Source organism: Lissotriton vulgaris, chromosome 11, assembly GCF_964263255.1.
Source record: "Lissotriton vulgaris chromosome 11, aLisVul1.2, whole genome shotgun sequence".
NCBI classification, from domain to species: Eukaryota; Metazoa; Chordata; class Amphibia; order Caudata; family Salamandridae; genus Lissotriton; species Lissotriton vulgaris.
In genome coordinates this window covers 1,077,819,101-1,077,833,479 of record NC_141699.1, presented here as the reverse complement: position 1 = coordinate 1,077,833,479, position 14,379 = coordinate 1,077,819,101, and the positions used below count along the sequence as shown (strand labels likewise).

The 14,379-nt window shown below is 42.3% G+C and overlaps 1 protein-coding gene across 1 annotated transcript in view; it reads right to left on the bottom strand.

Moving 5' to 3' along the window:
- LOC147684154 (solute carrier family 12 member 9-like) overlaps positions 1-14,379 on the bottom strand; it is a 582,177-nt gene that overhangs the window by 104,561 nt on the left and 463,237 nt on the right. Inside the window, exon 9 of the mRNA XM_086944548.1 lies at positions 3,891-4,015. Within this exon, the coding sequence (XP_086800674.1) occupies positions 3,891-4,015 (125 nt within the window). The remainder of the gene's footprint in view (positions 1-3,890; positions 4,016-14,379) is intronic.

Below are 14,379 nucleotides of genomic sequence, written 5' to 3'. Positions count from 1 at the left end.
CAATCTGGAATGAGCCATGGACGTTGTTTCACCAAAAAGACAGGTGTAGTGGATGTGGCATCACACACACACACACACTGTGACCCTAATGACATTCCAGGACGTGACATCATAAGACCTATGACCTTGACGCTTCCCAGGAACTGATGTCACATAACCTTTACCTTGAGGACATCACAATTATTGACACATCTGATGATCACTTCATGATTATTGCATGATTACTATAACAACACAGCTTAGACTAATGATATTTTAGATACCACATATATAATGGAGCTGACATGATCTTTGAAAGTGATAGCGCCCAATGCGTATCCTGAATTATAGCGAACGCGCAAAGCGAGTGAACCAGACCTCCTGTAGTGGAACTCTTTCTAGCTCCGAAAATATAAAGAAAATAATCGGTGTCAAATAATGCGGTTTAAAGCATATTTGTCACATGACTGCTAAAAAAAAGAAACATAGGCTCTGAAAGGACACTCAATAAATAATCCAGTCCTTTCATTGTTTGGAAAGCCAATGAAACCTATCGCCCCCAGGAGTTGACCCCAATTGTTTCCAAATGTGCTATGGATGCCCTCACATGTCAAAAATTAGCTCCATTGCGCCTGGTCCAGCATTGTGTCAAGTCTGCTCCAAACCCTACATAGGTCAGAAATGTCAGAGTATGCCAGTGCTAGAATGTTCGTCGAAGTGCTCCACTGCGCCAGCGAGTCGCGTCTTCGTCCCTTGAATCACCCCATGACAGCAGCCTTTGAGTTATACAGGCGCTGTATTCTCCCACCATAGATGCCCATCCCAGCATCTATCAAGATGAGCTTTAATTGACGATGAGCTCGGACCCATGAGCCACGCGTCTCTCTTCACCAATTAGCTACCCCTGGAGTACTTGCCATCCCGGCCGGCTCCACAGGCACCTGGCATACTAGGCGGTGCCTCTCTAGCACCCAGGAAATACGACAACCCCATCCTGAAGACGATCCCGAATAACGAGGATCGAAACCACGTCGACATCACAGCACAATTATTTGGCGTATTTCATCGTTTGGCTCAAAAATATGGAAAATTATGATTGTGATTGATCTCAATTGTCACTCATTCACCTTGCGCCGTTCACGCTGTTCACTTTCATCACTTGCGTCGTCACTTTTCATTACTTGTATATATCACTGTTCATCAAGTGCCTCCGGGTTGTTGTCACATGATTCTCTCCGTACAGTGCCGCTTTAACTGTATTTCCATGTGCAACTGCTTTTAAGAATTGGTGAATTACAAGTCTTATATAAATCAGTCGAGTCTCCTTGTTTCGTACTTATGTAATGCTGTTTGCATACATGGTTAAACTGTCTTAAACTGATACCGGTTGGGATACTGTTTCTTATGTACATTCTATACCCAATCCCAACGTGGTTTATGGGTCCCACTCCTGTTCTTTCTCACTAGTGCTAGAATGTTGTCATTAATACCATCTATATAACACAAGTGACCAAAATTTTGTATCGGGCTCCAAAAATACAGAATGTAAAATTGACTATAGGAGACCCATAGTTATTTTATTGCGGGGGTATACCAATGTTAAAATCATAACATATTGGGACAGTGAGGATGAATAATGGTTCTCCATCCCATTGGTCCAGTTTTCGAATCCCGGTTCTATCTCAGAAGACTTCCACTTAAGAGCTCCCATCACCCAGGAGCGAATATGTCTCTTTACACTATGAGCAAATACCACGCGGTAGGTCACAACGCAGAAGTTACATCGTCCGCGTTGTTACCATGCATGGCATTACATCGCAAGTCGTTTCTACGCCTTGCACTAGATGGGGTACTGGACTTAAGAATAGTATAAATTACTATTCCTACTCCAGTTAGCGCAACAGCAGGGAATGTGTTGGAATTAAAATCCAACACATTCCCTGGTGTTGCACGCCACCTAGCACAAGTCGTCGAAACGACTTGCGATGTAATTCCATGCGTGGTAACAACGCGGACGATGTAACGTCCACGTTGTAACCTACCCGCGTGGTTTTAACCACGTTGAAACCGCTGTTTCCCCACAGGAGCCCAAGCATACCATCAGATATGGCGTCCGATGAAGGAGCCGTCCAATGGTGAAGCATGCCACCTTGCTTGGTGGGGGAGGGTTCACTTCCTTTTTAGGATACTCAAATCAGACAGCGTAGAACATTTCAATTTAAATTCTACAAGGCTGCACCAAATTATACAAATATATTCTCATATTTGGATTGGTCATCTGATATATTTATACTCCTGTAAGGGATCATACAATCTTTGGGCAGCCCACTCCTCTTATTCACCATATGATTAGTATATTTGCCTTGCGAAGTAATCACAAATGGCTACAAGGGGGCTCCAGATTGCAAGAATCAGCTTAAAAAAGGTCTTGCTGCTTGGGGGAATGAAGCACCCAAATAGACAAATATCTGAAAATCATTCCACTGGAGCAGATTTCAAGCCAGTTTTACCATTAGTATAACTTTTTGTAGACTCAAATGGCCTCCTAGATGGGTTTCAAGTAGAGTTTCCTCAGGAGAGATGCTGAATCTGCCTCAGTTAGCCCCTTGCACAAACTAAGATAGGGCATAGTCCTTAACATCATGATTCTTTTGTGATTTGCCTATGATTTGAGACTGCCCTGATTCTACCTGAAAAGGCCACCAGTCTCTGGCATGTACCTACAGGTTCCTTACAGGATAGGCAAGAATCTTCATCAGGAGCGCTTTTTCAGGAGTGCGTCCCTCCTATGCCAAGCAAGTAGATACAGTGGCCCTCAACATGAGTTGTGGCATTTCACCTAGAGCAAGAAGTCCAAGCTGCAATTATGCGACTCTGGGCCCAGAATTATAGGTCCACAAACCCCAAACTCGATCATTTCGCGTCCAGATTCAGCTGCCCTGCTAAATTTGCTGCAGCGGAAGTGACTGCAACTAGCAGCACTACTAGGCCTCCACCAGCCACTGCAACACCCACTGCAGCCGTACAGGCTCCCCGCAACAGTCACAAGCAACAGGGCTTTAAGTGGGCCTGGTCTCACCGGTGCAGAGCACCCGCAGTTTTTTTAAGGAGGCCTCAAACGGGTCTCTATCGGGCTCTGTTTTGTGCCCTGGCACAGGTGGTCCATTTTTTCCGGACTGCAGTGACAGCAGGCACATCGATGTGCCTGCTAACACTGCTCACTTCTCACTAGTTAGATTATGCAGCAGATGATGTATTATGTGGCAAATGAGGAATGAGCTTTGAGAACCCTTTGTGTAATTTGTTAGAACATTCTGCCCTCTAGTGGCAGAATGTTCTAATAGCCTTATAGCCTTCGGCTCGGGCCGTTAACGACTCAGCGGGCCTTTAATAGCCGGTATAGCCCGCTACGGCGGGCTATAAGGCTATAATAATGCAAAAATTGCTGACCCACACAAACGCATAATTCTAGTTGCCCTATCTATAGTGTATAAAGCCTTGGAATACACCATTCTGAAACTGGTTGTCCACAAGCTCTGCATCCTTTGGATAATCTGATCTTATATTATTAGGAGCACAGTGGTGTGCACATGGGATAATCCACTCGGAAACTGTACATACCAGCCATGTTCGTGTGGGATAAACCACTGACCTCAGCCTGTTACAAAACCCCTGATATGAACATTTGGTATGTTCCATTCCCAAAAAAGTAGCTGTGCCCTCATTGGATAAAGTGTCCTGAAGATGGTACAACCCCTGGGATAAACCATTTAGAAACAAGTAGGGCATCTTCAGTGCCACCGTGGGATGAACCATTCTAAAACGAGCGGGACCCCAGCTGCACTTGTGTGGAACAAACCATTCTTCAGCCATTAGGGCCAAACATCAAGCAGGGTTCCTTGGTACGGTACCTGAAGTTGGGGGCCGAAGCCCACTCCAGGGCCAGGCACGCGATGTCCACGGCCGCGTACACGAGCAGGAAGAAGATGGTCACAATGGCGGCGATGGTGTTGAGCTTCCCAGCAAAGAGCACCAGCTGTAAAAACAAAATTTAAATGAAACATATTTGCTTGAAAATTATTATCTCCACCACTTCACTAATTAACCTGAAAGAAAAAAGTTGGAAAAAGCATATCAACTTGGACTTTTTAACGTTTTACAGAGTCGTCCGATTCATTTAAAGGCAACTTTTTGTTTCATATGGAAACCCTGATGTAAAGAAGACTCAGTTGAAGGTGTGACACTTTCCGACACTTCTGGATTTAAAATGGCGATGCTTTGCATTCTGGGACTTGCGGTTTGTCTTTCTATTCCAAGCATGGCAAAAATCAAGGCTTGAATGAACATTTCACATTATTAGTAGGGGTGGGTGTAATTTGCATAGTCACGCTATGCACAGCTCCGCGAAACTGTAAAAAATCTCCAGAGCACGCGGAATTGCTTGTTCTGCCCGTTCGCGATGCTTTTTTCCTGTTCGCGAACGTTGTTTGCGTGCTCGGGGGGGAATATCTCACAAACACACAGTTTGAAAGCGCAAAAAAGCAAAAAATTCCACAAAGCGGTGGATCGCGGAATTTTTGGCAATTCCATGTTCTCCGCGGAACGCAAAATTACCCAAATTCCACAAATTCGCTCAGCCCCCATTTCTATCCAAAGTTATGGAGAAGTTGGTCAACAAACATCTATCTAACTATCTCGAAACCAACGAAATCCTGGATCCATCTCAAACTGGCTTCAGATACACCAACAGTACCAAAGCCACCCTCCTGGCAGTCCTAGACAGTATTACATCCTTAATCGATGAGGGGAGAGTCGCCGCCCTGATCCAGTTGGACTTGTCGGCGGCTTTGGACACGGTCTAACATGGATTATTGCTGAGCATCCTATATTTATTTATTTATTTATTTAAACTTATAAAGCGCACAGCTACCCACAGTGGGTTTCCCGGCGCTCAGGGTCAGACTAAAGAAGAAAAACCTGCATGCTAACTTTACTGAAAGGGAACCACAAATCACTGCTGAAAAAGCCAAGCTTTAAGTCCCTTTCGGAAACGAAAAAGATTGGTTTCTGTCTTCAGGGTTACAGGAAGGGCATTCCAAAATTTAGGACCCAAATGGGCAAAAGAACGGCCTCCCATCTTTGCTAGCCTGAATCTGGGAACTGAGAAATCGCCATTCCCTGATGATCGAAGAGTTCGGCTTGGCTTATAGGCCTGGATGAGGCCCTGAAGATATTTGGGGGCTATGCCTTGTTTAATTTTGAAGACGTGACAGAGGGCTTTGAATTTAATTCGGCTCGGGATTTTGAGCCAGTGAAGGTCACAAAGTGCGGGAGAGGCAGATGTTCTCCTGGGAACATTGCAGAGGCGCCGGGATGCCGCATTCTGGACTACTTGGAGTTTTTTTATGGTTGTCAGGTCGGCTCCAAGATAAAGGACGTTGCCGTAATCCAGGCGGGACACAGGAAAAGGGTATACATTCTAAAGACCTTCAGTGGTTCAGCACCTTTCTGAGTAACAGAGTACAAATGGGCCTTTTTTCCTTGAGCCCAAAAGCCATCAGATATGGCATCCAGCAACGAGCCTCCCTGCGTCCCACGCTCTTTAACACCTACGTATCTTCTTTGGCTAAAATCAGCGAGAAATAGGGATTTAGTATCTGCTCCTATCTATGCGGATGACACACAATTGATATTCCTGGGAGAAAGGCATGAAGACATCAGGATCAAACTGAATACCTGCCTCTCAGAAATGGCGGTCTCGATGACAGAGCACTGCCTGAAGTTGAATGCGGATAAATCAGAGATTGTTCTCTTTGGGGGAGCCCACCTAATCTGGGATGCAACTTGGTGGCCCCAATCATTGGGATCTGCACCCGCACCCAAGAAGGTTGCTAGAAACCTGGGCATTCTTATCGACAACACGCTAACCATGCAGAATCACGTCTGTGTACTGTGCGGGAGAAGCTTTACCACATTAAAACTCCTAAAAAGGCTTTTCCAGTCAGTGGATCCCTCTAGAATGTAGGGAAACCATCACACAGGCCCTACTTATAAGCAAACTGGACTACGGAAATGCGCTGTTTGTAGGCATGGAGGATTAACTATTCTCCCATCTGCAGGTGATCCAGAATGCGGCTGCCAAATTGGTGTGCAACACAAGCAGGTATAGCTTGGCATCAGAATGCATGAGAGTGCTCCCTGGGCTACCTGTGCGTCAAAGAGCCAGATTCATGCTCCTGAGCCATGCACACAAAACCCTACACCATCGCGGGCCTAGAATCCTACAATGTAAACTCCAATTCTATGCCCCTACACGGAATCTAAGGTCATGCAATCAGACGCGGGTCAAGACCAAACGCATCAAGAAAGCCAGATCAGGGGGCCGCGCTTTCTCCCACCTGGCAGCAATTCAATGGAACAAACTACCGCTAGAATTGCGTCTTACTGATGACTACATGTCATTTAGAATAAAACTGAAAACCCACCAGTCCCCTAGGGTTTAGTTCCAGACACAGTGGCATCTAACACTCCCTCAACCTCACTATGGATCGCGTTATCCTAGCGCCATGATATCCTCTCGGATGAATGCTGTGCTTTATAAATAAATAAATAATGAAATAAATAAACCAGCATATCTGGCATTTTTACAATACATGCAAATTTCCCCCGCACTTTGTCACCCCCCATAACCACCCCAAGCTCTACTCCCAGGTCACCGTTCCCTTTGGTGAGTAAATGCACTTAATTTTGTTTTCTTTTAAAGTAGTGTGCAAGACTTCTCTTCAGATGGAAAAGGTTTGATTACCCCATTTTCATCACCCAACATTGGTCTCTACTGCAAGCAGGAATCATCGTCAGATGTGTGTATATAACATACAACGCCCTGTTTCCGCAACAAACTCTGTACCGTCACAATACAGCACTTTAAATCGAAACATAGAAAAGCGTGTACTTTCTACCCACAGTACCTGTATGCTCCTGAGAAGTGCCGGTACTCTCCCATTAAATGTATTGCAGTAATGCTGAGGCGTGGAGGTACTCTCCACTTCAAATTAAAGAAGTGCCGGTACCCAGTACGGGACAGTACCTGCCAATTTAGATGAGTGGTCACAAATACATTTGCACATGGCTACCATTCTACCAGAACACTGGCCTCCCACGTGCCACACAAGCTAAAACCTAAGTCAGTCATGCTTGTGCTGAACTCCCAGGATTGGGAATATTCTGAGTCCATACTTCTCTTTCCAACTCTTTCCCTCTCTCCTGGCATCTCAGAGAGCCCTACAGACTCATCCCTTGCACCTCATCTGGCTCACGATGCTTGCCTCTTCTGCTTATTGGTCTGTTTCTCTTCAGAAAGTTCTCTGCAAAGCGCCCACTGCCATTTGGCAAGATCCAGGCACTACAAATGGAATTATACTTAAATACATATTGGGCAAACATGGAAAAGTTAGCAGTAAAACGGCTTTGTAGCAATTTTTTATGTAGCATGGGCGAATTTTGCGAATCTGGCGTTCGCGAATTTTGCGAATTTGCGAACTCGCAATCCGCAAAATCTGCGAATTCTCGCGAATTTGCAGATTTTTTTGTGTTCGCAAGGATTTCTGCCCGTTCGCAAGGATTTCTGACAGTTCGCGAGGGTTTTGTAACAGTTCGCAATTGCGAACTTACATGTCGGCTCGCAACGGTCACGATTATGTTGTTTCTACGTCTGGTTCATCATCACAGGTTCCCAGCACCCTCTGTTTCACCCCTGCCATCCTCTGTTTCACCCATGCCACCCTCTGGTACATCAATGCCTTATGCCACCCTCTGGTTCATCATCACTGTAGATTATGGGGTGAAAAAGCAAGCATACCTGCCTGCTTCAACTGACATGAATTAATTTGGGGTTGATTTATTAATGTGTCACTGTTTTAAAATTCCAGTCTGGCACCTGCTTCCTTATCTGTAATTTGCTTTCTGTTGCAGTGCAATTTTTTTTTCCAGGACCTTTGTGGCCTACTTGTAGCTATTCTATGAGCCTGCGGTGAGGGTCAGAGCAGGGTCATTCAATTGTTGCAACTAGCAACTGAACTGGGAATTTGCGGATTTTTTTTGTTGGTGTTTGCAAGGATTTCTGCCAGTTCGCAAGGATTTCTGCCAGTTCGCGAGGGTTTTGTAACAGTTCGCAATTGCGAACTTACATGTCGGCTCGCAACGGTCACGATTATGTTGTTTCTACGTCTGGTTCATCATCACAGGTTCCCAGCACCCTCTGTTTCACCCCTGCCTCCTCTGTTTCACCCATGCCACCCTCTGGTACATCAATGCCTTATATATGAGAAAAACAAGGACCCCCTGGGTACCGATAAGGATTCCTAGGGCAGGGTAAATACCTATGTGTGTACAAAACCTAGGACATCTGCATATTTTAGACGACCAAATTAGTTTAAACTAGCAAGTGTGAAAAATAAACAAAGACTAAAATTGTATACAGTATATAAATTTAATATGTATTAATTAAAAATCATATAGACAGGCAAACTATATGATAGGGCTAAAAAAACAGTTCATTAAAACCAAAACACACATATCATATTCCACTATAAATTCTCAAAATCATACATATAGTGACAAAAGCAATACATTCATGAATATAGATGACAATAAAAACATATAATCATAAGGTAACTCGACGCGCGTTTCGGCAGAAAAACCGCCTTCTTCAGGAGTTTCTGTTGGTAATCTGGAGAGGCAATTTATAAAAACAGAAAGAATATATTTGTCATACGTACTTTTCACAAATTCACATATTTATGTTAACACATTTAAAAAGGATTTTTTTATCAGCTACCTTTGTACAAAAATGAGTGCATATCATACATTGGGACCTTGTGTCAACTCACACTTACTAGATTAAACCTTATACAATTTTGGTCGTCTTGTGTCAGTTGATCGACAAAAATTCATAGAGATACATTGTACAGTACTTATCTTAGCTAACAAGCTGTTCCTAAACCATATACATTTACACTGCAGGAGACTTCATGAATATATATAGTTGGAGCTACTTAGTCGCTGCTACTGTCTGACTGATGATAGGACCCTAAAGCGCACACCGGGAACAGGGGAAGGATTTGAACACCTGATGCCCAGAATAACATAAGATGAGGTGTTTGGTCAAAAATGCTTCCTGTGGATATATTCTGTTAACTTTAAAGGGACCTCTCTCAAGATTTCATTATGTAGGAGAGATTTCATTATCATGGCATATTTGCGTAAGCGCCAGATCTAAGAGATAACTAGCTCATAGTATTCTCCTATTAGACACATATGACCACCTTTTGTTCTACACATAGCGTCTTATTCTTACATTAAGGGGTCAGTTGCTGAAGTATTACCTTATATTCTAACAGATAGTGTCCTATTATTCCTTTGATGTTTGATCCTTGGACCACTGATGGGTAGTTCCGGAATATGGATGATGATCAGTGGGTCCTTTTATATGGTCCTATAGCTCTGGTGATGTAAACAGAACAGACACTGTGGTATAAAATGCACATTTAACTATTTTATTCGATTAGATTAACTCACTAGAAGTATCTATCTACACATAAAGGGATATTAACCATAAGAAGGGAAATTACCTTCGAGAATCTAGACTGTGAGCTTCATATTTTGATCCAGTTATTGTTGTTGTCAGGTAGGACACTTTATTCTAAATGGCTGAAACAAACCCAAAAATAGGGGACTATAGTAGGTGGTACAAAACAAAATTAACTGGCCTGAGAAAGATATTTTAGTGGTCGTTAATCCTAGCTGTATGTTTAGGCGAGCATATACCTACCTCTCGTTATTCTAAGGATGTTCTCAAAAAAAGGGGTTCTTAAATGGAGGTTTTTTAACTGTCCTTGACGGAGCTTGTTATTTTCAAAAAGTCGCGGAACTCAGAAGCCTGCAACGATATAAGAAAGCTTCCTGTAGTGATGGCATATTGGGGATTAGTGATTAGTGATTAGTGTAGCATGGTAAATGCCATTAACGGTACCTCTCTATCGAGGAAGGTTTAAAGTAACCGTTAGTTGGTGGCGTCCGCCATCATAAACAGGTCAATAGAGCATACCTTGAGTATTTATACACCACTTGATGACGGGATTCTTGATTGAAGCGGTGAATTCGGTTTTCTTAAAACGGCGAAAAGTGATAAAACTAAATAAAGGTATAAACATACATGGTATCAGCCTAATGGCCTCTTTTTTCTTTTCTCACTATTAATGAGGGGGACAGTGGAAAAGGGTTGGAAAAATTTGATGGGCAGACATAAACTCCCGTCTGAGCTTGGTGATTCTTACCTTAATTGAACGATAAAGTAAACGGACAGCAAGATGGTGCTGCTCCAGAAGGACGTGGATCGTAAAGTCTGGTCCTTCAGCCGGGAAAGTTACGCTACTTCTAGAGGGCTTATATTTAAAGTTCCGAAATTGGCGCGAAGTGTGTAAGAGGGTGATAACCAAAGAAGAGGGACTAGGAACATGTCGCCTTTCGATAAATTAACCCGTTTCAATATGGCGTACCAAACAAGGATGGTCAAAACGAATTAACTCAAGGATGTTCAGTACCCGCATTTCTAATGATTATACGATAGCAGTAAAAGCTGAAGTCCTACATAATTGAATGATGCATATAAGTACTCCATAATGGGGGAAACGATGGATCATTTAAAGTATGTGGATGCCTATCAAGAAAGAAACCATTCCAAGATGGCGCTCCATTTAGTCATCCTTAAATGTCACAGTGACCGGATATTTACTAGAGGTCCGAGATATTGTTAACGCTATACTCGGCAATTGGCGGACATGGCGACCAAGATATTAAAATTAAAATTGTTGCACTTATGATGTGACAACCAGTCGTGTTCATTTTCCGACGGGTGGATAATGATAAAAATAGCTATATTAAATATTGTTTTAACCTAGATATACAGATGACATTACCTTGTTACATAACTGTTGTGAGTGTATCAGCTATTATAAGTCAATAATGCATGGAGTATAATCAAGAGATAAATAATTAAATATAATCCAAATATAATAGATTGACATATCAAAACCTGCCATTAAATAAAGACATAAAAAACCAAATAGCCATATGAAGGAGTATGAAGAATCATACCTTCAAGTAAATACAAAAATAGAATTGTATACACGGGGTAATCATCACTACAGAGTGGATCAATTGTAAACATTATTTAAGTACATAAGAGGAAGACAATAAGGTGGGAGAATACTAAGAACCCTAAGCACTTTTCGAAATATTACTGATAGCTAAATCAGATAATAGCGTTCTCCCATGGTATCTCAGCGTTTAAACCTCGTTTGAACGTGCCCATGGCAAAAATCCAATAGACTTCCCTTTTACGTCTGATTTTGTCGCCTCCTTTGCTGTCAGGGAGTCTAATCTTTTCTAGAATGCACCACTTAAAATCATCGGGTCCATGTTGTTTCTCTGCAAAATGTTTAACAAGCGGTGCCATAGTTTTGTTTGTACGTATGGCCGATCGATGTTCAGTGAGTCTGCTTTGTATGGGTCTAGAGGTTTCACCCACATAGCCCAGAAGGCAGGGACACCTGATGAAGTAAATGCAATTCGATGTTCTGCAGTTCCACATGTCTTTGGCGCTAAAAGGGCAACCATTATGTTCAAAGGATTCTCCTGCAATAATACTATTGCAGGATGAGCATTTGACCGTGCCTCTAACCGGAAAATTATTTGTAAGAGATCTTTGGACGAATTCTGAACCAGCTTTGTTCTTGGTAAACCGGGAGTGCACAACTAAATCCTTAAGATTTTTATTTCTGCGATGGGCGAACATAGGCTTGTCTAGTTTACAGTTAGTGGGGTTCGAATTTAAAATGTGCCAATTAGAGTTTACAATGTGTCGCACCTTATTGTCAAGAGTTGAATGTTTCGTGATGCACACTAACTGTGTGTTTGCAGTGGGGAGTTTAGGTCTAAGAAGATGGTCTCTATCATAAAATCTAGCTCTCTTGTAAGAGTCCCTGATTAGCCTGTGAGGGTAGCCTCTATTAAGAAACTTTTGTCGCATGCTGCTAGCTTGAATGTCAAAATCGGCTAAAGTTGAACAGTTCCTTCTAACCCGAAGGAACTGGGAGAATGGTATACTTTCCCTCTGGCATCGTGGGTGGAAACTTTTAAAATGGAGAAGAGTATTCCTGGCGGTTGGTTTTACGAAAAGATCCACAATAAGTTTATTATTTCGATGTTTTATGATTATGTCCAAAAATTCAATTTGATTATTATTAAAATGTGCTGTGAATTTAAGATTATCATCAGCCAGATTGATCCATTCTAGGAATTCCTTCAGAGTTTCTTCCCCATTGGTCCAGATAAAAAAGATGTCATCAATATATCTGGACCAATGGGAAATGGACTCATAAAAGGGGGCAACTTCATTATGGATAACTCTAGATTCGAAAGCTGCCATATAGATGTTGGCGATCGATGGGGCAACAGAGGCTCCCATACTGACGCCTCTAATCTGGCGATATAGGGCATTACCAAATTCCATAATATTCTCGTTGAGAACAATATGTAGGATATTTAGGATAAAGGCTTTTGGACACTCAACGTTAAATGTATCTATGAACCAACTTGTTGCTTGGATAGCTTCCTTTTGAGGTATATTGCTATATAATGACTCGACGTCCATAGTTACCAACAGATCTTTATTAGGATCGAAAGGCAGATATTCAACTTTAGAAATCATGGCACTTGTGTCTTTAATGTATGAGGTAATCCTCGGTTTGTGAGGTCGTAGTACTGAATCGATATATTTAGACAGGGGCTCTGTGTTAGTACCTATAGTTGACACAATAGGTCTATAGGGTGGGTCGACTTTCACTCCATCATTAGATCAACTAGGCCCAGAAGTTGCAACTTTCGAGTTGCAACTTCTGGACGTCGAGTCATTATATAGCAATATACCTCAAAAGGAAGCTATCCAAGCAACAAGTTGGTTCATAGATACATTTAACGTTGAGTGTCCAAAAGCCTTTATCCTAAATATCCTACATATTGTTCTCAACGAGAATATTATGGAATTTGGTAATGCCCTATATCGCCAGATTAGAGGCGTCAGTATGGGAGCCTCTGTTGCCCCATCGATCGCCAACATCTATATGGCAGCTTTCGAATCTAGAGTTATCCATAATGAAGTTGCCCCCTTTTATGAGTCCATTTCCCATTGGTCCAGATATATTGATGACATCTTTTTTATCTGGACCAATGGGGAAGAAACTCTGAAGGAATTCCTAGAATGGATCAATCTGGCTGATGATAATCTTAAATTCACAGCACATTTTAATAATAATCAAATTGAATTTTTGGACATAATCATAAAACATCGAAATAATAAACTTATTGTGGATCTTTTCGTAAAACCAACCGCCAGGAATACTCTTCTCCATTTTAAAAGTTTCCACCCACGATGCCAGAGGGAAAGTATACCATTCTCCCAGTTCCTTCGGGTTAGAAGGAACTGTTCAACTTTAGCCGATTTTGACATTCAAGCTAGCAGCATGCGACAAAAGTTTCTTAACCTCTTGGCTGCTAATGACAAGGGTAACTCGTCATGCACTTTTCATTGATTTCAATGGAAATTAGATGAGAAGCAAAATATTGCCTTAGCAGTAAAGGGGTTAATAGAGGCTACCCTCACAGGCTAATCAGGGACTCTTACAAGAGAGCTAGATTTTATGATAGAGACCATCTTCTTAGACCTAAACTCCCCACTGCAAACACACAGTTAGTGTGCATCACGAAACATTCAACTCTTGACAATAAGGTGCGACACATTGTAAACTCTAATTGGCACATTTTAAATTCGAACCCCACTAACTGTAAACTAGACAAGCCTATGTTCGCCCATCGCAGAAATAAAAATCTTAAGGATTTAGTTGTGCACTCCCGGTTTACCAAGAACAAAGCTGGTTCAGAATTCGTCCAAAGATCTCTTACAAATAATTTTCCGGTTAGAGGCACGGTCAAATGCTCATCCTGCAAATCCTGCAATAGTATTATTGCAGGAGAATCCTTTGAACATAATGGTTGCCCTTTTAGCGCCAAAGACATGTGGAACTGCAGAACATCGAATTGCATTTACTTCATCAGGTGACCCTGCCTTCTGGGCTATGTGGGTGAAACCTCTAGACCCATACAAACCAGACTCACTGAACATCGATCGGCCATACGTACAAACAAAACTATGGCACCGCTTGTTAAACATTTTGCAGAGAAACAACATGGACCCGATGATTTTAAGTGGTGCATTCTAGAAAAGATTAGACTCCCTGACAGCAAAGGAGGCGACAAAATCAGACGTAAAAGGGAAGTCTATTG